The 25,716-nt window shown below is 41.8% G+C and overlaps 2 protein-coding genes across 2 annotated transcripts in view; both read left to right on the forward strand.

The window, feature by feature from the left end:
- Positions 1–25,716, forward strand: part of LOC119911602 (coxsackievirus and adenovirus receptor homolog) — a gene marked incomplete in the record, with an annotated part of 454,111 nt that overhangs the window by 361,358 nt on the left and 67,037 nt on the right.
- The window catches only part of LOC119911612 (immunoglobulin superfamily member 11-like), a 47,089-nt gene continuing 33,988 nt past the window's right edge, over positions 12,616–25,716 (forward strand). The window contains exons 1-2 of the mRNA XM_038730535.1: positions 12,616–12,843; positions 17,264–17,593. Coding sequence (XP_038586463.1) covers positions 12,774–12,843; positions 17,264–17,593 — 400 coding nt within the window. The 5' untranslated portion in view covers positions 12,616–12,773. The remainder of the gene's footprint in view (positions 12,844–17,263; positions 17,594–25,716) is intronic.

Raw genomic sequence — 25,716 nt, forward strand, 5'->3', positions numbered from 1 at the left:
ATCTACTGAACTTTGATCACATGACTCGTAGCAGCTGTTTCCTCTAAAGTCTCATCAGCAACATCTTTCTAAAACACAAACATCTGATCTGTGATGTTTCTCAGCTCAACTACCAGGAAGCAGCTTCACCTGAGAGACAAAGAGACACTCTGAGCTCTACACGCTCACCTGAGAGACAAAGAGATACTCTGAGCTCTACACACTCACCTGAGAGACAAAGAGACACTCTGAGCTCTACACGCTCACCTGAGAGACAAAGAGACACTCTGAGCTCTACACACTCACCTGAGAGACAAAGAGACACTCTGAGCTCTACACGCTCACCTGAGAGACAAAGAGACACTCTGAGCTCTACACGCTCACCTGAGAGACAAAGAGACACTCTGAGCTCTACACACTCACCTGAGAGACAAAGAGACACTCTGAGCTCTACACGCTCACCTGAGAGACAAAGAGACACTCTGAGCTCTACACGCTCACCTGAGAGACAAAGAGACACTCTGAGCTCTACACGCTCACCTGAGAGACAAAGAGACACTCTGAGCTCTTCACGCTCACCTGAGACTGTGACAGTCAGCCTGATGATCATGAGTTTTTCTTGGTTTTTCTTGTTTTTCTCTTCAATCGAACACTCATATGTTCCATTGTCAGTGGTTTGGACATTCATCAGAATCACAGAAGCGTCTCCGTCTGTCATCTCTGGATCACTCAGATTCACTCGACCACGAAAAGATGGATGCTGCTCGTCTTCCCATGAGCGGCTGTCACTGAAGAAGAAGACATAACCATCATCTGTCAGGTCAGTTCTGCTCCACGCTATCAGTGAGATGTTAACACCTCCGTGACACTGAAGAGTGACGTCCTCTCCAGGCTTCACCTTCAGCTCCTGTGTCTCTGAACAGAAAGAGAAAAGCCTCCAGTCAGGACTTGTAATGTTTCCTGTTGTTCAAACATCTTTTGATGGAAGCAGCAGAGATCAGGTCTCTATAAAACAGCACATGTGAACTCAGCAGCATTTCAAACTCTGTTCTCAGACAACTTGAGTCCCAGCTGCAGAAAGGAGAGACTAACTCCTCTGCTGCAGCTGCACGCTGACTTCATGTTGCTCATTTCTACAGCTGTCAGTCAAGTCGTCCTCCGCACCATCAGAGGAGACATTTTACTTTCATCTGTGTTCTGCTTGTTTGGAGATTATTGATTATTGATATTATTTCCCATCTGAATACAGACATCAGCATTTCTGAGCCTGAATAAACAGCTGAAATATTAAACATGTGAAGTTTATTATTTCCTAGAAGCTTTGAATCTTTGTCCTTGTTTTCCAAATGTGTCCCCAGTCTGTCCGTCCTCTACTCAGACTGTGTCTGAACTACTTCTACTGAGGAAAGAGTCCCTACAGTATGAAACTGCTTTACTTCTCAGAGAGACAAATGAAGCTGCTGGATCTGCATGGACAGACACCACGAGAGGGGAGAGGACGCATGTTGGTCTCTGCTGTCCATCCGTCCACACAGTAAACTACAGTGCTGGAGAGGAACAGAGGTCAGAGGTGGAGACTCTGTTCACATGTCAGATAAACTTTAGGAGGTTACAAACATATCCAGCATCAAAATGTATATTTTTATAAATAATATAAAATATACTAATCAGAGAGAGAAGTCTGCTAAAGAAATCGTCCACACAAAAATAAATAAAGAATGGGAAAATTAAGAATATGACGTTATAATTTTAGTTTAGTTCTTGCAGCGGTTTTGGAGAGCAGTGACGAAGATCAGAGGAGTTTCATTCTGACGTTGAAGAGGATCATCTACACAAGGGGTCCTAGACTACTTTGTTCAAGGGCCAGAATTTCTCTGAGCAAAAGCTGCAAGGGCCAGACTTTGTTTTTTAGACCTAATTAGCAATTTCACAAAACAAATGTTTTTATTATCCTATATCACTTTGAACGGACTTATAAAAAATATGGTAAATCCCCAAGGAGGCTGTTCACAGAGGAGTGATGTTTAAACAGAATGCAGTTCTGAACAGGAAATATAAACCAACCATTTTTTATCCTGTCTGCTATTAGTCTAAGTATTTGCAACATTATTGTGCAGGTGACACCTGTAGTTACAGCCCGTTCTCATCTCAGGGCGTCATATACCGACCATACCGTAGGTATTTGACGCAAAAGGTACCCTTCAGCGTCTCATGAAGGGCAATAACTGTTTCTTTTCAATGACTATGTGAGCAGTCATGATGGTCTGCGAACAGCTAAAGTGAAAGGAGGTGGTCACGTGTTGTCTGAGCAGGTGCAGGTGTGCAGCCGGTCTCCTGCAGCTCTTTATCTTCACTGTGTCTGCTGCTCCTGACTGTTAAATCTCTGCAATATCTCAAACTGGTCCGCTGTTGGAAAACTGTTGAAAATGACCGTTGTCCTGTTTTGTAGACGCATTTTTGATAAACGATGGCGGTCAGCGCTGATCTCACTCACAAACATTGCATTTCCTGTGACTACTTCAAAATAAATCTGAACTTGTGTTTCGCCAGTTAAAGTTTTAATATGAAGCTGCAGGGTAAAATTGAGATTTATAAATAAATGTATCTCCGTTTGATAACTAAAACTATTTCTTCACTTCCATTCAGAATTTGAAAACTCTCTCAGGTGATGATGATTCCACATTTCATTTCATTTTATTTATTTATATCCTGTATATTTACACTGAATATAAAATCGCTGGAAATTTCTGTAGAGCTTTGCAATGGAAGAGAGAGTTTCCCCACCCCCACAGCTCAGGTGTGATTTGCCTGTGTTTGGGAAGGACACGACAGGTAGCACACATGAAAAACTGGAATAGATACAGAGAAGATTAGTTGAAGGAAAAGCTGTCAGCGCCTCACACATCATTCACATTCTTGTTATGTATGAATTGATGCACATTCTTTAAACATTGTAAATTCAGGATTTAGGGGTTTCTCTAATACTTTTAGATTGAAAATAATGGAGGGTTTCTGTGTTTTTTAATACATATTAAACATTTGATTTGCAAAAAAGACTTATTGAAAAAGTGGAACATGCACTTTTCTTTCCTGTGTAGTAAACGTTTAGTTACGAAGAAAAACCTGTTGCAATGCTAATTTTTCATTTGCACACTTCCCATAAAGCTTGGTATGTAGTATAAAGTTATTACTTGTATTATCAGCCTAAGACCCTAAGACTTTGGTAAACCCATTTCAAGGACCAAAAGAATTTATCCACAAGACATTTAAAAAATTTTAAAGATCTTACCTACATATTTCCCCTTTACAACCAAATGATCTCTCTCTCTTTATGCAATGCTTTAGGGCAAGTGGTGAGCTTTTTATAAAGACAGTTTGGGTTCTTCTGCACATTTTGATATATAACACATAGTATCAACTTATGCAAGGGCCTCTAAAAGGTGAATTTAACAAGATTTGTAAAACTGAGGAAACATTCATGCGTTACAGGAGGTTTCACACATTTTTCTCTCTTTAAAGGGTTATATGTAGCTTTATGTAGCAGAGGCCACTAGCGGTGCGGTTTTTAGATCAGGAAATCAAAGACTGTTAAGCTCACATCTCTACATAGACCTGCGCCATCACTGTTCTGTCAGGGCGCAGGGCTCAATGTATGGCGTGTGGAAACGTGTGGAAGTGCAGCGTGAACATATTGAGTGGACAGGAGTGCATAATGTGAGATATGAAGGCTACATGAAATGTCTGACATGAAGGAAACAGTGTCCACTTTGACTGCGATTGAGCACCGAGCATCACTGCATCAAGTCGTCCTCTCGTCAGAGCCTCGCGCTCTGACAGAACACGGTGCGCCCGCTGAGTGCGTGCACCTGCATCCATTTCTCAGCTAGTTGTGTCGAGTTAATATAACATTAATCGCCTTACATTGGGTTATTACATCTTACATTTTTCATTATTATTCCGGCTGACTCATATTTATATTTTGTTTATGTTTGCAATGAACGTAGACCTGATACAGTTGGTGCACTTCTTGCTTTTTCCATTACCACCAAGAAGCCATTTTTCATGATATTTCCTGTACTTGTTTAATAAAATTAGTAGCTCATAAACACAAGAAGCGTTTTTGTAGGCCTACCTGACACACCTTTCAATTCATCGCAAATGTAAAATACCTTTAAAAATGAGAATTCAACTGTTTTTATTTCCCTTCAGGATTTATTTGATTATTTGTTTAGTTAAAAGTAGGCCTAGTTAATTTGTAAAACTTTGTATGGTAATGGCAAACAGCAATAAAAAATTACAACTCAATTCATCGTTTTAATATTAACAGTTAAAAATAACAGAAAAAAGACGAAAACCAGAACAAAACGTTGAACAATTGCAAACAGCAATAGTAGCTAACTATTCATTTGTAATCTTACATCTTGCATCTGAACAGCATGTGCCTCATTAGGTTTTTACTGACCACCTCTAACATTTCTTTAGATTTTAAGATCACCATGCATGAAACATTTGAAGACGATCATAAAACAAAGTCATGCAATATATGTCATTTTTAGAGCACAGATTAAGGTTTACTAAAATGTAGCCTAAGTTAACTTTAACAGTCATATAAATATGAGAAGCTCTTCGATGTTCAAGGGACGTGATGAAGTGAAAAAGTTACCCCAGAAAAAAAACTTTCGCCGATATCTTCAGACTGGAGACGCGCATACTTCCAAATGTCCCACCAAGAGGACGCTAATATGCATGTGTAAACCCAAAATCACAGATCAGTCTTGTTGCGCACTTGAGTTATTTAAAGTGTTTCAACTGCACCCCTGTACCAACTCAGTCTACCCAGAGTGGCAACAACATCTGTCTAAATACGGAAAACTCCCGCGGATCAGCTGTTCTACCATCGTCTTCTGATATCTGGGTTTTATGCTGTTGTATAAAACAAAAACTTTCTTCCTCTTTATACCAAAGCACATGGCACACTCACTCCTCTTACCTTGACACAGAACAAAGATCCATGAACTTGCGAACAAAGTAAGGAGCAGCTCTGATGTTAAAGTGAACATGACAGCAGAGATGCAGCAGCTGATGGAGCTGAGACCAGACTGAGTTCTTCTTCCTGCTCTGTAGCTGTAGTTTGGTCAAAGCCAAAGATATAGACTGTTTGGTCAAAGCAGATGATTGTAAGGCTGTCAGATGTTTCTCCTGTAGATCAACCTTTCTGAGTCTACATATGCAGGCATGCCTGAAGTAGCCTAAAGTCGTTCTTAATGTGCATATGGCAGCTTTTCACCTCAATGATAAATTAGCTAAATGAATTTTAATAAAGTAAAAAATATTTATTAATGATATATTGGGGGGTCTGGCGGTCCTCCCACAGAAGATTTTGAGCATTAAACACTTAATTTCCTGAATTCTGGAGACATTTTCTGCACCAATTTATGGTGGAAATGTCTTTAGTTTTATAAAGGGAAGGACAAAATTTAGGTGGCAGGTGATAATTCAGAATATAAAGATATAATAGAATGTAATGCAGTAATTTATCTATAAATCGCTTATTTTTTGACCCACAACACAAGAAACAGCTCGAGCAGAGGGGGAGGGTGTGGGGGCTGGTAAGAGATGTGATTGGGCCAGCGCAATGTCAGTAATGGCCTATGCTTTGAGGGACGATTTTGAAGAGCCTAAATTATTTGACTTGTAGCTAGATGAAACGAGCGCACCGCTCTTCACCAGAGAAAGAATTCCGAAATTGAAAACACTTATGATCAGACAGAAATATCACCACGATTCCACAGAAATGTTCACTTTTAAAGTGCAGCTCACAGCCGCTGTAGCCCCGATGTTGTGACTGTATGCATGACTTAATGTAAATCAACAACAGCAGCAAAAATGTTTTCCATGTTAATATGCAGCGGAAATAAGAGCTATGGGAAAGAGCGGGGGGCTACTCGCAATAATATTGCTACATTTTGTTTTAAGTTCACGTAACGTGACCCCCTGCCGTTACTCAGCCTGCCTGTGAGTAAGCACGAGAGGAGAGAGAGAGAGAGGAGAGAGAGAGAGAGAGCGCGCGCAATGCTCACCCCTAAGGGCTTGTCCGCAACTTGAATCTAGCAAAATTGAAATCAATAGCCTACATTTAAATATAAATGCTGTCGGTCAGTTTCTAGTCAATGTATTAACACAAAGTAGAGAGACAATATCAAAATTGTTGACAGACCAAATGTTGTTTTCCATCCATTCATTGAAATACAAGGACTTATTTCTAAAGAGAATAAATCTGCAATTCCACATTGGTACATCAGGGGGCGTAACACTTTGCACGGTAATTTCCAATTGTGAATCAAACTCAGAAAAGCTTTTATTGCCAAGTACGAATTTGTTTTGGACATAAGCTGCTACACATAGACAAACAAAGACAAACATACAGTTGACATAAATAAATTTAGAAATATATAAATCTGGGATAGATTGACAAAATATAAAAAATGTAGAAGAATATTGATTAATACATAACAACAAACAACAAATATTTGCAATACACCGGGTATGTGCAATGATGCAGACAGCTTTTAAGTATTGGAACATTAAGTAAGCCACATAAGTCACAGCGTAAAAGGAAACAAATACCTGGAGACACCAAAAACTGCCACTGTTTGCTATAGGATCTCCATGTGTACCATCTTCATAGTCTTTCACTACAGTAGCCTTTTTCAGATAGTGAGGTTTTCTTTTCCAGATGTAATCAAAGTTTATTGTATTGATGGTTTTAGTAGCTTTGTTGGGAATAAACAGAGAATAGGCTGATTAAATGCATCTTAAAAGGCTTTCCACTTTGGTTATATAGATGCGACTAAAAAGAGAAAGATTATTTAACCATCTTAATCTTGATTTACATTTATTCATTTTGTATGATTCATTTAAGGTTTCACTTAACTTAGTATGTTTGGTGATATGTGTACTTGAGTATTTGACTGTAGTTTTAATAAGGATATCAGTTGCTGCCTCAAGGTGTCGGTCATGTATAATACAGATAATACAGATAATACTCACACAGTTCAGTTGTATGTAACCCAGATGCTTTTGAGAATGAGTCTATAATTTCAGTAGCCTTTGCCTGCTCAACATTTTTAAGAAACAAGGTTGTGTCGTCAGCCAGCTGACTTATAGTTGTTTGGTTATAAAAGACATATTTTCAGTGTCTAATGTTTATGATGAGGACTGACAGCATTTCAGCTGTGAAGAGTGAGGGTGAGATGGGGCAGCATTGTTTTATGCCTCTGTTGATAGTGAAGCGAGGGGTGGTGCCACCTGAGAGAGACATTGCAGGTCTCCCAGCTTGTGCGGTGAAACCCCTACAAATGGTTCAGAACGCAGCAGCGTGTCTGGTTTTTGATCAGCCCAAAAGGACTCATGTCACTCCATTAATCAATGACCTCCACTGGCTCCCCGTGGCCTCCAGAATCAAATTCAAGTCACTAATGCTTGCATACAGAGTGACTACTGGGTCTGCATCCATCTACCTAAACTCCATAATACAAACTTATGTTCCTTCTTGGCCGCTACGCTCCTCCAACGAACGCCGCCTGGCTCTGCCATCCCTTCACACAAAGCAATCCCAGTCCCAGCTGTTCTCATCTGTGACACCACGATGGTGGAACAAGCTACCACACGCCATCAGAGCAGGGGCGTCCCTCTCTAACTTCAAGAAGCTCTTGAAAACTAATTTCTTCCAAGAACACTTCCTCTTATAACACTTCTAACTCCTAACCTCTAACATGCACTTCCTGTGCTCTTCTTCTTCTATCCCCTACAATGATCTTGTACTGATTGCACTTTTTGCTAACTCTTACTTCCTTCCCTAGGTATTTACCCCATTGATGCAATATGTGCTATGAGCTCTTACTAGTATGTATTGTCAGTTGTGCCTGTGCAAGTGGATCGCTGTCAGATGATGAGCCGTCAGATGCAGAATGAATGGCAGAAAATGTCCTCCTCCCCTGCAGTTTTGTTCTTCTTGGATCTTGTGGCTGTCTTCACAAAGGTCCATTTAGGGTCTCCACAGGCTGTAAGTGCCCCCTTCAGGTGGTTCTGTTCCTTCTCTCTGGCTTGGGCGCTTGTTGGTATGTTTTCTGCTCTGTGGTGCAGTGTTCTCATGACCCCTAGCTTGTGCTCCAGTGGGTGGTGTGAATCGAAGAGTAGGTATTGGTCTGTGTGTGGGTTTTCTGTAAACACCAATCTGCAGGCTCCTGTCCTCTTCAATGTGTACAGCGCAGTCCAAGAAGGCCAAACTGTTGTTGTGAACATCTTCTCGTGTGAACTTGATGTTACTGTCCACAGAGTTGATGTGTTCTGTGAAGGCTTGCACTTCCTGGCTTTTAATTTTGACCCAGGTGTCGTCACATATCTGTACCAGTGGCTCGGTGCTGTTCCTCTGAAGGATTTGAGGGCTTTATTCTCCACTTCTTCCATGTAGATGTTTGCCACAATCGGGGATACCGGTGAGCCCATGGCACAGTCATGCTTCTGTCTGTAGAATCCACCGTTGTACTGGAAGTAGGTGGTGTTTAGACAGAGGTCGAGTAATTTACAGATTTGGTCAGTGCTGAGTCTAGTTCTGTTGTCCAGGGTGTTGTCTTGTGTTTGCCGTTTCCTAACGGTTTCTACTGCTTCTATGGTGGGGATGCAGGTGAACAAAGAAGTCACGTCATAGGATACCATGGTTTCATCTGGATCCAGTTTTAGTCCTCGAACTTTGTTTACAGTCAATAGAGTTTTGGACGTGGTGAGGCGTGTTTCCCACCAAAGGAGCTAAGATGGTAGAAATGTGTTTGGCAATGTTTTAGGTGACCGAGTTAATGCTGCTGATAATCGGCCTGAGTGGGGCTCCTTCTTTGTGTATCTTGGGTAGTCCATAAATGCATGGAATGGCTTCTCCAGGATACAGACGGTAATATTGTTCACGGGTGATGGTGTTGTCCTTCTGTAACTGTTGTAGACATTCTATGGCCTTTTTCTTGTATCCGCTGTTTGGGTCTCGTCTCAGTGTCTCATACGTGTCTGTGTCCATTAGTAGTGTGTTGACTTTGTTCTGGTAGTCAGCTGTGTTAAGGACTACCGTGCATCTTCCTTTGTCAGCAGGTAGGATAGTGATGGTTTGATCCTTGCTCAGAGATGTCACAGCCTTCCTTTCTTGGATGGTGAGGTTGGAAGGGGGGCCTTCGCATTAGAAAGGGCTGCAGATACCTTTAGTCTGAGCTGTTCCACTTTTGTTTCTGTTAATTTGTTTTTCCTAATGGCCGATGGTCGTTTGTTTTGTATCATTGTCATTATCTTCTCTCCTGTGTGCTTTGTTTCTTGTAAGCACCAATACCGTTGCAACCGTTCACTGTGCCAAATATTGTTGTAGCCTACATTTTATAGCCTATATAAAATTTAAATAATAACTAGTGGGAATTCAGTAACACCAAAGAGGCAGGCTATGCCGTCCCTCACGCTAGAAAGCAAATCATCTGCTTTGACCAAACAGTCTATATCTTTGGCTTTGACCAAACTACAGCTACAGAGCAGGAAGAAGAACTCAGTCTGGTCTCAGCTCCATCAGCTGCTGCATCTCTGCTGTCATGTTCACTTTAACATCAGAGCTGTTCCTTACTTTGTTCGCAAGTTCATGGATGTTTGTTCTGTGTCAAGGTACGAGGAGTGAGTGTGCCATGTGCTTTGGTATAAAGAGGAAGAAATCCAACGAAGGTTAAAGTCAAGGGCAACTGGACTTGGTTGAATATACTGGCCACCACTTACAATGCTGTCCTTTCATCACTTCCCAGGAAACTCAACAACCGTAACCTATTGGCCTCAGGTGAAGATACCAACGATGGTCGTTCAGTCTTGGCCACAGGTAGTCTTAACGACTGTAAAGACTGTTGTCACAGCAACAAGGAACACTAACGAACCAGCGGTATCGATGACCCGGGCCAACGACCCCACTGAGGTTAAATAGCTGAGTTTCCCTGCCAGTCAGTCAGAACTGAAGAAGTCCTTTGGATGAGGGACGAAACGTCTTCCAGTATCTTCAACCAAGTCCAGTTGCCCTTGATTTTAACCTTCGTTGGATAACTATGACCTGGATGACTGAGAATCTTCATAGACACTTTATGAAGCAATAACCAACCTGTCACTTCCACAGACGTTGAGGCAAAGTGTAAATGTTCTCAAAACAAAGATCCCAAAATCCTGGACAACTGAAGGGAGTAACACATTTAAACAATGACTACAAATTGCTAACACATATTCTCAAATAGTCTAAAAGAGGGTCTCACTCAATAATAAGTGATCGTCAGGATTTATGAAAGGTACAAATACACAATAACGGCCGCCTTGTCCTTGATTTACTTTGTTATAATGAGCATATAAATAACGATGATGGCTTTGTTCTCTCTTTGGATTCTTATAAAGCATTTTACACGGTTAAACACTCCTTTATTTTCAGGGCTTTGGAACTCAGTGGCTTTAGGGAGAAATTTAGAAACACTACAAAATATTTTAGAACGACACCAACAGCTCAATATCTGTCCCTCACTCTTCATAATCACAGCTGAAATGCTGTCAGTCCTCATCATAAACAATAAAAAATATGTCTTTTATAACCAAATAATTATAAGTCAGCTGGCTGATGACACAGCCTTGTTTCTTAAAAATGTTGAGCAGGCAAAGGCTACTGAAATTACAGAACTGTGTGAGTTATTAGCTAAACATGACTGCCACCGTGAGGCAGCAACTGGTATCCCTATTAAAACAGTAGGCTTTGTAATACAATTTTGACAAAATCTGCTTCTATGATTTCCTTTGCAAGTGTTTTTGATGCTGCCTCACTGTGCTCCCTCCCTTTTCTCCCAAAGCACACGAACTTGCTCACACACACACACACACACACACACACACACACACACACATGTGCTACTGTTGAGCCTGGGCAGGTAGATACAGAAAGGAGCACACACACTCAGAGCTGTAGATCCTAACTTTACACTGTAAAATAACACTTTAAATGATGAACATGTAGACCACCATTGCTCTAGTAATAGGCTATAATGCTCCAAAATAGTACAGTTTCAGTACAGTTCAGATAATGAGGTTTTCTTTTCCAGATGTAATCAAAGTTTATTGTATTGATGGTTTTTCTTCTTTGTTGGGAACAGACAGAGGATAATCTGGGTAAATACATCTTCAAAGATCTCTATTTAACAATCTGCCTAATCTTGATTTACATGTATTAATTTCTTCCGTATTTAAGGTTTCACTTAACTTAGTATGTTTGGTGATATGTGTACCTGAGTACTTGACTGTATGTCCTGTTTCTAGCACGGAGCACAAACAACACCAGTTTATTCCATAAAAGTCAGGTTATGGATGAAATTGCATGATCAAGCAGAGTGCATGCAAAAGACACAGAGAGGAGGAGCAGGCAGTCAGTGACTTTCCCAGATTCAGGTGCAGAAGGAAAGAGAGCCAAGAGATGATATGAAGCCAAGAAACAGAGCAATAAAAGGAGGTCCAGAAGGAGGTGAAAGTCAGTCGTTACATGGTTTTCATCTCGACTCGGGTCTCTGTTCTGGTAACAGAACGGGACTCTATTTTGCACCGATCTCTGACACACTCTGGTGGAACTTTTATATTCTAATTGGTGTCTGAATTTCTACACATTACTACAAGCCAGAGACTTTGACTGTATACGCCCCCTGATGTGCCCATGTGGAAATGCAGATTCATTCTCTTTAGAAATAAGTCCCTGTATTTCAATGTATGGATGGAAAACAACATTTGGTCTGTCAACCATTTACTAGACACATATGGAAATTATCTGGTGAAGAATTTGGTGCAAAATTTAATTTTCAGTGCAACCATCAACACTATGATAAGGTTGTCCAAAGCGTCCCATCTGCTTTCTTTCTGATGGCAATAACTGCTCTATATGTTCAACCCCCCTCATCTTCCTTCATTGATGTTCGCTGGTCACGAGTTCTCTAGTAAGAATTTACAAAACAAAGCATTACAGCTGAAACTCTGCTTCGCACATCTTCAGACAGTCTACTTTGAATAAACTATGTACACATTTCTGAAAAAGTTACCTTAACCCACGTATCCTAAAGAGCTTCAACATTGTCCAGCATCATTGCTTTAAAAGTTGCTCCGTGTATCATCAACTTTCTCCTGTCACATGATTGGCTGGAGCCTACTCTCCAGTCTCCCTTCAGTTTCACTAGACACATCACATTAGGAGTTATAATGAAGAGCAACAACTATGAACTGCTTTTAAATAGCCTACTTTAATTATCTTGGTATCTCATCCACGAATGTAAATGTATAAAAAAACAGCCTTTATTTACTGTCTTCAAAAAACAATTTGCATTGTAAAATAAAAGCATGTATGAAGAAGAAAACAGCAGAATACTGCTTAATTTGATTGGTGCCTCAAACTGACGTCCCTTAACACTGTTTTGTTAGTTTGTTTATTTTCGTTTTTGTTTTGTATCTTTGTCATTATCTTCTCTCCTGTGTGCTTTGTTTCTTGTAAGCACCAATACCGTTGCAACCGTTCATTGTGCCAAATATTGTTGAACATTTTATATAAAAAGTCAGCAAAGAGGCCAGTTATGCCGTCCCTCCCGCTAGAAAACCAATCTGATCTGCTTTGACCAAACAGTCTATATCTTTGACTTTGACCAAACTACAGCTACAGAGCAGGAAGAAGAACTCAGTCTGGTCTCAGCTCCATCAGCTGCTGCATCTCTGCTGTCATGTTCACTTTAACATCAGAGCTGCTCCTTACTTTGTTCGCAAGTTCATGGATCTTTGTTCTGTGTCAAGGTAAGAGGAGTGAGTGTGCCACGTGCTTTGGTATAAAGAGGAAGAAAGTTTTTGTTTTATACAACAGCATAAAACCCAGATATCAGAAGACGATGGTAGAACAGCTGATCCGCGGGAGTTTTCCGTATTTAGACAGATGTTGTTGCCACTCTGGGTAGACTGAGTTGGTACAGGGGTACAGTTGAAACACCTTAAATAACTCAAGTCCTCTTGGTGGGACATTTGGAAGTATGCGCGTCTCCAGTCTGAAGATATCGGCGAAAGTTTTTTTTCTGGGGTAACTTTTTCACTTCATCACGTCCCTTGAACATCGAAGAGCTTCTCATATTTATATGACTGTTAAAGTTAACTTAGGCTACATTTTAGTAAACCTTAATCCGTGCTCTAAAACTGACATATATTGCATGACTTTGTTTCATGATCGTCTTCAAATCTAAAGAAATGTTCGAGGTGGTCAGTAAAATCCTAATGAGGCACATGCTGTTCAGATGCAAGATGTAAGAAATTAATAGTTAATATTGTTATTTGCAATTGTTCAAAGTTTTGTTCTAGTTTAAAAAACATTATCTTTATTGCTGTTTTCCATTACCATACAAAGTTTTACAAATGAACTACTTTTAACTAAACAATCTATAATATAAATACTGAATGAAGATAAAAACAGTTCAATTCTCATTTTATAGGGATTTTACATTTGCAATGAATTGTTTAGGCAGATTCACAGCAGAACGGACAGGTTCCTCAGGTAGGCCTACAAAAACGCTTCTTGTGTTTATGAGCTAATAATTTTAGTAAACAAGTACAGGAAAATTCATATAAAAAATCACTTCTTTTCAGTCTGTGGTAATGGAAAGGCAAAAAGTTCACCAACTGTACTCGGTCTACCTACTTTTTGCTCATTTGCAAAAAATAAATAAAAATATAAATATGAGTCATACAGCCGAAATAATAATGAAAGGGGTAATGACCCGATGTAAGGCGATTAACGTTATATTAACGTGACAAATAGATGCAGGTGCACGCGCTCAGCAGGCGCACTTCGAAAACGACAGTGAAGCCGGGCCTCGAGCTGTTTTGCCACACCTGTTTTTAACTAGCCATTATAGTAACATCAGCACAGCAGCACATTTCAAAATAAAAGTGAGCTTCTGCTGAACATAATGCAATCGGTGTGGCAGAAACGACTGAGTAAGTAAAAAAACACGCATCACAAAACAGCGCGAGGGCCGACTGGACTGCAGTTGATGCTCAGTGTTCAAACGCAGTCAAAGTGGACCCTGTTTCCTTCATGTCAGACTTTTTAAGTAGCCTTCATATCTCACATTATGCACTACTGTCCACTCAATATGTTCACGCTGCACTTCCACACGTGTTTACATGGTCTGTTGTTGCTCCCGCTACTGGCTTATATTTCAGATGCAGATATTATTTAGGTATTAGGCCTTTTCTACACCAGGCCCGGCGCCACAAGGTGGCAGGAGGGGGCTCAGTTATATTTTCTGCCATTCATTCTGCATCGGACGGCTCATCATCTGACAGCGATCCACTTGCACAGGCCGGACATGCGCAAAGGCTGTATTCGTTTTCAATTGTCAACAGCAACAGCTGGCTGAACAGAGTGAAAACTTTTAGGGAGGCATGATCATCAAAACGAATGATCCAGCACCGACAATTTCCACCCACAGGATGAAAACAAATACAGAAATGCGCCTAACCTACGGTTATCAAAAAGACCAAAAAGATTTTTGGCCCTATCGTGCACCCAGCACAAAGCGCAGCGCAAGTGTCTAGTTTCCAACCGGCGCAGTTGACATTTGCACGCCAAGCGACCAAGTTATAGCAAATGCACTTGCGCCCATGTGAGAGCCTATGGGAGTGTTGGTCTTAACATGATGTGTGGTCAGGCACATTGTTGGTACATTGCTATATTGAGGCAGCAGAAAGCGATTGCACCATTGACCCCCCAAAACATGTCTAAAGTCTGTTTCCTCTGGAGAGTTTCCTCTGTCCTGTCAGGTTTATAACTTGGGCTCTTTCTGTTTTGCTGCTCAAATACCCCACGATAGCCTGTTAGTTGTGACTGTATTGCGCACATGATGTTAAAATGACTGACAGCAGCATCTCTAAGCATGAAAGTAAATCGTTAAAGACAAATTCTCATACATAAATAAAAATTACTAAACAAAATAAAGAAACCAGTGCAGGGGACCCACGACAGGTTCATCATAGTTTATATTAACGCAGCGCAGTGAGAATCCAGACGTTTCATAGAGGAGTCAGCGTCTGTCTCTTAACAGACTAGAGTTCCGACACTTGACTGATAAAGTGATGGTGAGTGTGTTTCTGCCACTACATATCAAAGTTTCCTCCTCACTAGAGGAAGAGGTGTCCAGCCTGGAGCCTGATCCTTCTCACAAGAGGTGTTACAATAACTATCAGAATAGAAAGTGAACTCAGTCGCGGGAGGGGAATAAAGACACGCCACCGACCCAAGGATCGGTACGTGACGTCACCGTCACAGGAAGCTCTTCTGCCGGCTGCGCACACAGGTCCGTGTGTGGCGGTAACGTCACTTACTGATCCTTTAGAAATGCCTGGGAAAATGTAAGGTGTGCGGAAGCTACGGCGCTACTCGGTCAATAAAAGAGCTTCGTACTGAAAAGCTATTTGATTCAGAAAATAGCGACGCTACCACCAAGCTGAGAAATTAAACTAGTAACACTGGCAGCAGAGCAACACGGGCTTTATGATCAGAAATGGTTTTTATATCACGTCCACACTTCTCTCCATATCCCCTCTCTGCTGTGAGTCTGCAGTTCAGTGAGTCGTGGTATTTTTCATAATGCCCCACTCATAAGCTGTTATAGCAATGCGCACCTCGCTTTAAAAGGGAAGGAGAAATGACACTGATTGGTGTATTGCATGTTATACCCTACACACACATGAATAATTCACAATACGATATTTTTAATATATACATATATATCTTTTGATTTCCTGAAACATTTGGAAAACAAGGACAAAGATTATCCAACGAAGGTTAAAATGAAGGGCAACTGGACTTGGTTGAAGCTACTGGAAGACGTTTCGTCCCTTATCCAAAGGACTTCTTCAGTTCTGACTGACTGGCAGGGAAACTCAGCTATTTAACCTCAGTGGGGTCGTTGGCCCGGGTCATCGATACCGCTGGTTCGTTAGTGTTCCTTGTTGCTGTGACGACAGTCGTTACAGTCGTTGAGACTACCTGTGGCCAAGACTGAACGACCATCGTTGGTATCTTCACCTGAGGCCAATAGGTTACGTTTGTTGAGTTTCCTGGGAAGTGATGAAAGGACAGCATTGTAAGTGGGGTATCCATTTAGGGTATCCACAGGCTGTAAGTGCCCCCCGCCTACCTATTGGGGAGACTAAACAACCACTACACAAACGCATGGCTCAACACAGAAGGGCCAACTCCTCAGGTCAAGACTCTGCAGTCTACTTACATCTGAAGGACAGAGGACACTCGTTTGAGGACCACCAGGTGCACATTTTAGACAGAGAAGATGGATGGTTTGAAAGAGGTGTCAAGGAAGCATCTACACCAGGGTTGAGAAGCCGTCATTGAACAGGGGACGGGGTCTACGCCACCACTTATCCCCCACTTACAATGCTGTCCTTTCATCACTTCCCAGGAAACTCAACAAATGTAACCTATTGGCCTCAGGTGAAGATACCAACGATGGTCATTCAGTCTTGGCCACAGGTAGTCTTAACGACTGTAACGACTGTCGTCACAGCAACAAGGAACACTAACGAACCAGCGGTATCGATGACCCGAGATAACGACCCCACTGAGGTTAAATAGCTGAGTTTCCCTGCCAGTCAGTCAGAACTGAAGAAGTCCTTTGGATAAGGGACGAAACGTCTTCCAGTAGCTTCAACCAAGTCCAGTTGCCCTTCATTTTAACCTTCGTTGGATAACTATGACCTGGATGACTGAGAATCTTCATAGACAAGGACAAAGATTCAAAGCTTCTAGGAAATAATAAACTTCACATGTTTAATATTTCAGCTGTTTATTCAGGGTCAGAAATGCTGATGTCTGTATTCAGATGGGAAATAATATCAATAATCAATAATCTCCAAACAAGCAGAAAGCAGATGAAAGTAAAATGTCTCCTGTCTGATGGTGCGGAGGACGACTTGACTGACAGCTGTAGAAATGAGCAACATGAAGTCAGCGTGCAGCTGCAGCAGAGGAGTTAGTCTCTCCTTTCTGCAGCTGGGACTCAAGTTGTCTGAGAACAGGGTTTGAAATGCTGCTGAGTTCACATGTGCTGTTTTATAGAGACCTGATCTCTGCTGCTTCCATCAAGAGATGTTTGAACAACAGGAAACATTACAAGTCCTGACTGGAGGCTTTTCTCTTTCTGTTCAGAGACACAGGAGGTGACAGTGAAGGCTGGAGAGGACGCCACTCTTCCCTGTCGGGGTCACAGAGGTGCTGAAATCACATTCATAGCGTGGAAGACAGATGATGGTTATCTGTTCCTCTTCAGAGACAACCGCTCACGTGAAGATGACCAGCTTCCATCTTTTTGTGGTCGAGTGGAGCTGAAAGATCCAAAGATGAAGGACGGAGACGTTTCTGTGATTCTGAAGAACGTCACCATCAACGACACTGGAACATATGAGTGTTGGATTAAAGAGGGAAACTTGCTGAACTCTGAACCTGAACTCTTCAGCACCATCAAGCTGACAGTGACAGGTGAGTGTGTAGAGCTCAGAGTGTCTCTTTGTCTCTCAGGTGAGCGTGTAGAGCTCAGAGTGTCTCTTTGTCTCTCAGGTCAGCGTGTAGAGCTCAGAGTGTCTCTTTGTCTCTCAGGTGAGCGTGTAGAGCTCAGAGTGTCTCTTTGTCTCTCAGGTGAGCATGTAGAGCTCAGAGTGTCTCTTTGTCTCTCAGGTGAGCATGTAGAGCTCAGAGTGTCTCTTTGTCACTCAGGTGAGCGTGTAGAGCTCAGAGTGTCTCTTTGTCACTCAGGTGAGCGTGTAGAGCTCAGAGTGTCTCTTTGTCTCTCAGGTCAGCGTGTAGAGCTCAGAGTGTCTCTTTGTCTCTCAGGTGAGCGTGTAGAGCTCAGAGTGTCTCTTTGTCTCTCAGGTGAGCGTGTAGAGCTCAGAGTGTCTCTTTGTCTCTCAGGTGAGCATGTAGAGCTCAGAGTGTCTCTTTGTCACTCAGGTGAGCGTGTAGAGCTCAGAGTGTCTCTTTGTCTCTCAGGTGAGCATGTAGAGCTCAGAGTGTCTCTTTGTCACTCAGGTGAGCGTGTAGAGCTCAGAGTGTCTCTTTGTCACTCAGGTGAGCGTGTAGAGCTCAGAGTGTCTCTTTGTCTCTCAGGTGAGTGTGTAGAGCTCAGAGTGTCTCTCAGGTGAGCGCGTAGAGCTCAGAGCGTCTCTTTGTCTCTCAGGTGAGCGTGTAGAGCTCAGAGTGTCTCTCAGGTGAGCGCGTAGAGCTCAGAGTGTCTCTTTGTCTCTCAGGTGAGCGCGTAGAGCTCAGAGTGTCTCTTTATCTCTCAGGTGAGCGTGTAGAGCTCAGAGTGTCTCTTTGTCTCTCAGGTGAGCGCGTAGAGCTCAGAGTGTCTCTTTGTAGAGCTCAGAGTGTCTTTTTGTCTCTCAGGTGAGCGTGTAGAGCTCAGAGTGTCTCTTTGTAGAGCTCAGAGTGTCTTTTGTCTCTCAGGTGAGCGTGTAGAGCTCAGAGTGTCTCTTTGTCTCTCAGGTGAGCGTGTAGAGCTCAGAGTGTCTCTTTGTCTCTCAGGTGAGCGTGTAGAGCTCAGAGTGTCTCTTTGTCTCTCAGGTGAGCGTGTAGAGCTCAGAGTGTCTTTTTGTCTCTCAGGTGAGCGTGTAGAGCTCAGAGTGTCTCTTTGTAGAGCTCAGAGTGTCTTTTTGTCTCTCAGGTGAGCGTGTAGAGCTCAGAGTGTCTCTTTGTCTCTCAGGTGAGTGTGTAGAGCTCAGAGTGTCTCTTTGTCTCTCAGGTGAGTGTGTAGAGCTCAGAGTGTCTCTTTGTCTCTCAGGTCAGCGTGTAGAGCTCAGAGTGTCTCTTTGTCTCTCAGGTGAAGCAGCTTCCTGGTAGTTGAGCTGAGAAACATCACAGATCAGATGTTTGTGTTTTAGAAAGATGTTGCTGATGAGACTTTAGAGGAAACAGCTGCTACGAGTCATGTGATCAAAGTGCAGTAGATAATGTCTGACATTCTGTTCACCTGCTGACAGCTGATACCTCACACCTGTTTCTGCTTCTCACACAGCTGGAGACAAGAAGGGAAATTTTGGACTGACGGTCGGTCTGCCAGTTTTTGCTGTGCTTCTTGTTGCTGTTGTTGGAACGATGCTCTTTAAAAAATGCAGAGGAAAAACACATCACACAGGAGGAGAGACAACTCACACAGGAGGAGAGACAACTCACACAGGAGGAGAGACAACTCACACAGGAGGAGAGACAGACGCCCTAAACCCTCAACCATCAGGCTGACAGATCCAGGTGAGTGTGTCGAGCTCAGAGTGTCTCTTTGTCTCTCTGTACCTTGAAGCAGGATTTGAGCTTATCCAGGTAACTTCAGGGTTTTCAGTACCACAAAGGTGGTTCGCTTCTTACCGGGTAAGATGTTTGTGTTTTAGAAAGATGTTGCTGATGAGACTTTAGAGGAAACAGCTGCTACGAGTCATGTGATCAAAGTGCAGTAGATAATGTCTGACATTCTGTTCACCTGCTGACAGCTGATACCTCACACCTGTTTCTGCTCTGCAGGTCACACAGCTCGACACAAGGAGGGAGGAGACAAGGAGGGAGGAGACAAGGAGAGAAATGTTTCACAGACAGGTGTGCTTGTTCTGTTGGTGCTGGTTTTATGATCTTTACAAAACGTTAAGGATGCACTGAATCATAATTCAAAAGGAAATTCTGCAGTGATCTGGTTTATTTCTCATATAACCAACTAAATGTATTGAATATGTATTTCACTGCGACAATATTTACATTTATACTTTCGTATTCCATCGCAATATGTTTTGCATTACTTCACAATACTTTTCTTCTTCCATTCGTTCTGAGCCACAGTTGTGTGCAGTGTTTCCCACAGAATGAAAGACGTCTTGTGCTAGCAGCTTATTTCTTATTTCACCCTTTTTATTGTACTGAATTTTTCACCTTATTATAGTGTTTACTCGCTACTTGAATCGTATCGTGACTTTTTCTTGCACTTCTCACAAGCCCCATCTCTCTCTAGTCTGTCATGCTAGAAAAAATAAAGGTCCTAACTGAAACCAAAAATGGTTCTTCAGAGTGAAGCCACAGAAGAACCATTTTTACTTCCAAAAATAACCTTTTAGCAAGTAGTTCTTTAAATAACCATTTCCGCAAACGGTTTTTTGAGGAACCTTCTGTAAGGAACCATTTTCAAGAATTTTGAGGACCCAACTAGTTCAGTAAAAAAGCTATTTTAAATGGCTCTTTAGTAATTTTTCTGAATAAATGGTTCTTTTTAAATGGATTTTAATACTAATTAAAGCTGCAAGCAGCGTTGGGCGGACCCTCGCAGATGTAGCGCGTCAAGGTGAGAGAGAGTTGCAGATTCTGGAGCTCTGGTGGTGCGGCTGTGAATTTTACATGCCGTTTGGACACTGCACGCAGGTGTCAATCATCACTTCCTGTGTTCCCTTTATGGCGCTACATAGCACTTGGCGCTACGATATATAACTGTAACTATAACTGAATATTGGCATGTAGATGTGTTTGGGGTGTGACAGTTATCAAGCACGTAAAGTTTGGTACAGATTTGAGCAGGTTTCATGGCGAAGCATGGAGCTTTGCTGCCACACCATAGATACGCCATTAAGGAAAACCCACCCACTTTGCAACATCATCAATATAATAATATATCAATATGTAAAGGGTTTTCAGAGATAATTTTGAAGTGGATATAGCCAACCTGCGGATGTGTTCAGGGCGCGACTCTTATTATGTATTCCATTTGGTGCAGATATGAACATGTAGAATGAAGTTACAATAACTTCCTCTTTTATCACTAATCATCGATTTTGGACCCCACGCCACGGGCACGCCCTACCACAAAAACTCACTCTTTGCACAACTTTTATTCATCAATGGGTTTAGACTGCACAGCACATATCTGAAGTCGGTCTAGTTCTGTTCTGTAGAGGTTTGGTTTGTAAAACAAGTAGCTCAAATAAAGCAATCTGATTGGTTCATAGTAGTGATATAATGAGCGTATACAACGGTGCGATCTGATACAGATCAGTATTTACCCGCGGAGATAAATAAATAAGTAAATAATGAGAGTGATAAAGCATTGCTTATTACATCTCGCCCCAATGATATAATAAGCGTGTACCACGGCCTGTCGTAACCTATTGCTTAATTAGACCAACAGATGGAGAAAACAGTTTTAAAGGAGGGAGGATGATAGTGGGAGCGCAGTGTGAGGTTAGTCTAATTATAGTTAATTTACAATCATTTAAAATAAGTTTAATATGAATATAAATGGTTTCCTTCTGGTTAAATACATGAATGCTGTGAACATCAGCAAGATCTCCAAGTATCTTTTATCCACTAGTAGTTTATTTTGATACATGGCGTACTGTAGCTTGATGGATCTTTGCCCATCCCTGTACGTACTGTATCCATATGGATAGGAAGGAAGGAAGTTTTTCCTTGCCTCTGTCGCCTAGTGCTTGATCTTGGTGGGAATTGTTGGGTTTCTGTAAATAGCATCACAGAGTACGGTCTAGACCAGCTCCTTTATGAAAAGCGCTGTGAGATAATTGTTGTTGTGATTTGGTGTATATAAATAAAATTGAATTGAAATTGAACATGAAGCTACGTGTATTGATCAGAAATGTTCTTTATTTTAGGTGTTTAAATTTGCTGACTTTGCATTATAAGCCTGGAAAATTGTAAATAAAAATTTAATTTTACAAAGTGATTTCTTGGTGCCTTCAGAAAATATTTTTACTAAACACAAAAATAAAGTAGTTTGTTTTGATACATAGTGTTGCTGCTGTAGTTTGATGTATCTTTGTCCATCCCTGTATGTACTGTATCAAAGGCTACGTTCAGACTGCTTTTTTGGCCATATGTGATTCAGATCTGATCTTTTTATGACAGTGTGAACACTCATGTCGGATTTGATGCGACTTTGACGTTACTGTAGAGCAGCTGTTATGCTGTAGACAGAACGAAAAAGCTTCACAAAGGCCATTATTAAACATGTGGCTCTCTTAATCCTCTACCTCGCTATCATCTGCTCACAAATTCCCTTTCTTACACCTGAACTGAGCTCTCTTCTGAGTTACGTGGATGCCATTTGCCTGAGCGGACACAGTAGACACAAAGAGAGGTTGGAGTTGTGGGGCAGCTGCGTTGTACAGCGCAAGAAACCGTAATGAAACGAACAGAAAGTTGTGAACACTTGTCATGAAATGTGACCCATAACAGGACACTGAAAAACAGGAGTCTCCCGTGAGTTAACCGGAGCTACCTCTGTTGCTCCTTGTTTTCTTCTGTGGCCTGCAACAGCGTGCTGCGTGTGACATCGTGTTATTCTTCTGCGCATGCGGGTCACTTTCAGGCCGCGACAGTTCACACTGGAATCTGATATGGGCCACATTTAAACAGTAATGTGAACTGTCAAACAAAAAAATCAGATCTGAGAAAAAATAATCTGAATTGAGCATTAAGGCCTGCAGTCTGAACGTAGCCTATATATACACATGTATTGATCAGAAATGTGAACAGTTCTTTATTTTGCATCTGTTTAAATTTGCTGACTTTGTATTAAAAGCCTGGACAAGACGGTAAGCTGGAGTCTTAAATTTGACCCTAGTGTCTTCAGTAGGCTACTGCAAACTATAGTACTGTAATCCACAACACATATACCTGAACTGTGTTGCAGCCCGTTCTCATATACCGACGATTTGAGAAAGTGTGTTCGTGATAAAGGTGTTGACAGCCCCCCTAAGCGCCTACTCTTACCACAACCACCTTGTGTTGCTGCAACGTAGGAAACGGCGGCGTTTCATACGGACGCTGAAGGGTAACTTTAGCGTAAAATCCTTACACTTTGTCACGCTGGCTGAAAGCGTCAGTTAGGACTCATTGAGATGAGAACTGTGTGTCTGTGTCTGTTTCTGGCAGCTGTCCATTGTTTTCCAGATCTTTGCCTTTAAACACATTTTACCACAATATAAAACAAGTGCATTAAGTCCTGCTTTCAAAATGTTACTAAAGTCAAAGTACACAAGTATTAGCTATGTGTAACTACTTTACATAATGTTGGCAGATAAATCTATATAAATGCTTCATGTTGCAGTAAAATATTAATCTGCAGAGTAACCTGTTAATATTCTGTACGTGTTTTTATTTCAATGTATTTTTTATTTGAATGTAAATCTTTCTTGCCAATAAAGCTTCACTGAATTAACCTACAGATGTCAGATTATAGTCATTTTCCACCAGTTTTTCACTAGAAACACCAGATTAGAGATGTTGATGCGGATATGGTCTGATCTGGAATCAAGAGCAGCTCAACCAAAACACAAGACACCTGAGTTTCCAGACAGCTGACCAGGTATCAGGTTATATGTCAGAGCATTTTTTTAAAAACAAACTCTAGCTCACAGTCCAGTCTGACTTCTCTTCATGTCAGTTATTTGTTGACTTTTGAACAGCATCCTGCTTCTAGAGCAGATGAAACTTTGGCTCTACATGTCTGTCGGGGTCTGTCCCTGTGATCAGAGAACAACATGGGGGGACTATTACAGGAAAGATTGTGGTGTGAACGAAGCAGCTCTGAGCTCATTTTAACTTCACCATCTTCCACCCACATCTCAGTCAGACTCACAATGGGGGTTCTTCCTCTTTAGTGTTGGTGGGTAGAAACTGACATGAGAACAATGTTTGTGCTGTTTCCTGTTGGTCCTCTGACTGCACCTGGCAACATGGAGACTTTTCTTCCCTTTGATTGATCACAGAGCTCAGTCTCTACACAGCAAAGTCACAATTTTAACTTTCAAATCCTCAATCCAAGATAAAACCTTCCTGTTCCTTCAGTCACAGATTGTCTCCTGAGCAGAGTCTCCACTCGACTGTCATTTAGGGTCTTGTGTCTCTCAGAGGAGCCATCTTTGATCACGTTTCCTCCTCCTGATCAACAACTGCTGGATCAGGATATTCTGATCAAACTGTTTCAGGAAAACTTCTTATCTGGACTTTGTTGGAGAGAAAGTCTCTCTGATTCTAGTGTAGAAACCTCATCTCATCATTTATTATCTGCTGACTGGTTTTCTCTTAGTATCATGTTGAGGCTGTGAAGTTAGAGCAGGTTGAACGAAAGATCGGCCGTTCAATCCCCGATTCCTGTACAGTGGATGTTGTATGAGATAGTTTGCTGTTATGAGGCAGATGCGAGACATGACCTGCTTCATGTACAAAGTGACAGACTGCTGTCACAACCTGGCTCAAAGTGACAAAAGAGGGAAGCCAAAACAAAGTAAGATACAAAGAAAACAGAGAGGGCCCAAACCTGGGGCCGTCACACTGCAGAAAGAGGAAGCTGCCCTCAGACTAAAAACTCTGTTGAAGGTTGATTGTGCCCGCTCACAAGATTTACAGAGAAAGACTCTCTTAGTTAGTGAACTCTTTATTACAGCTCAGGAGAAAACAAAAGAACAGCAGATCTGAGTCACAGTCACGGTAAAGATGCTTAAATTAAAACCAGGTTTTACTTTTTAGCTGCAGTCTTCAGACTCAGAAACTCCTCATTTCTAATCTCCTTCAAATTAAAAGCCTCCAGTTTTCTCCTTCTGTTTCCTCTCTCTGTGACCATTTGGACTGAACCTTTAAGTTATGTTTTTAGATAAAATAACCTGCTAGAACTGATCTGAAGTTCCTTGTTTATGTGCAGACGGACAGATGCAGTGAAACAGTTTGTGCCAGAAATTGATGCAGAAAACTGGTCCATGCATTTGTTACTTCTAGGCTGGATTACTGCAATTCCTTATTATCAGGCTGCTCGAAAAAGTCCGTTAAGACTCTTCAGCTGATCCAGAATGCTGCAGCACGTGTTCTGACAGGAACCAGGAAAAGAGATCACATTTCTCCTGTTTTAGCTTCTTTGCATTGGCTTCCAGTAAAATCCAGAACAGAATTTAAAATCATTCTTCTTACCTACAAAGCTCTTAATGGTCAGGCACCATCTTATCTTAAAGAGCTCATAGTACCTTACTACCCCACCAGAGCACTGCGCTCCCAGAATGCAGGGTTACTTGTGGTTCCTAGAGTCTCCAAAAGTAGACTAGGAGCCAGAGCGTTCAGCTATCAAGCTCCTCTCCTGTGGAACCAGGTTCCAGTTTGGGTTCAGGAGGCAGACACCATCTCCACATTTAAGAGTAGGCTTAAGACTTTCCTCTTTGATAAAGCTTATAGTTAGGGCTGGCTCAGGTGAGTCCTGAACCATCCCTTAGTTATGCTGCTATAGGCCTAGACCGCCGGGGGATTTCCCATGATGCACTGAGCTCCTCTCTCCTCTACTTTCTCTCCTTCCGTATGCAACCTCATCCCATTATTGCATGTTACTAACTCAACTTCTCCCCTTTCTGGTAGTCTTGTGCTTTCTCGTCCCTCTCCTCTCTCCTCCTATCACTTCCTGCAGGTTTTCTGGCTCTGGAGCTGTGGAGTCTGGATCTGTGTCTGCGGGTCACCTGCTGCCCCCGTGTTCCTGCTCGACACCCTCTGCTGCAACAACTATTGTTACTAGTCCTATTATTATTATTGTTATTATAATCATTAACACTACTATAAATATCTGTACCATTATTTATTCA

Source organism: Micropterus salmoides, unplaced genomic scaffold (genome assembly GCF_014851395.1).
Source record: "Micropterus salmoides isolate LMB-PRFRI ecotype aquatic unplaced genomic scaffold, ASM1485139v1 Ms_hic_scaffold_2, whole genome shotgun sequence".
In the NCBI taxonomy this organism is placed as follows: domain Eukaryota; kingdom Metazoa; phylum Chordata; class Actinopteri; order Centrarchiformes; family Centrarchidae; genus Micropterus; species Micropterus salmoides.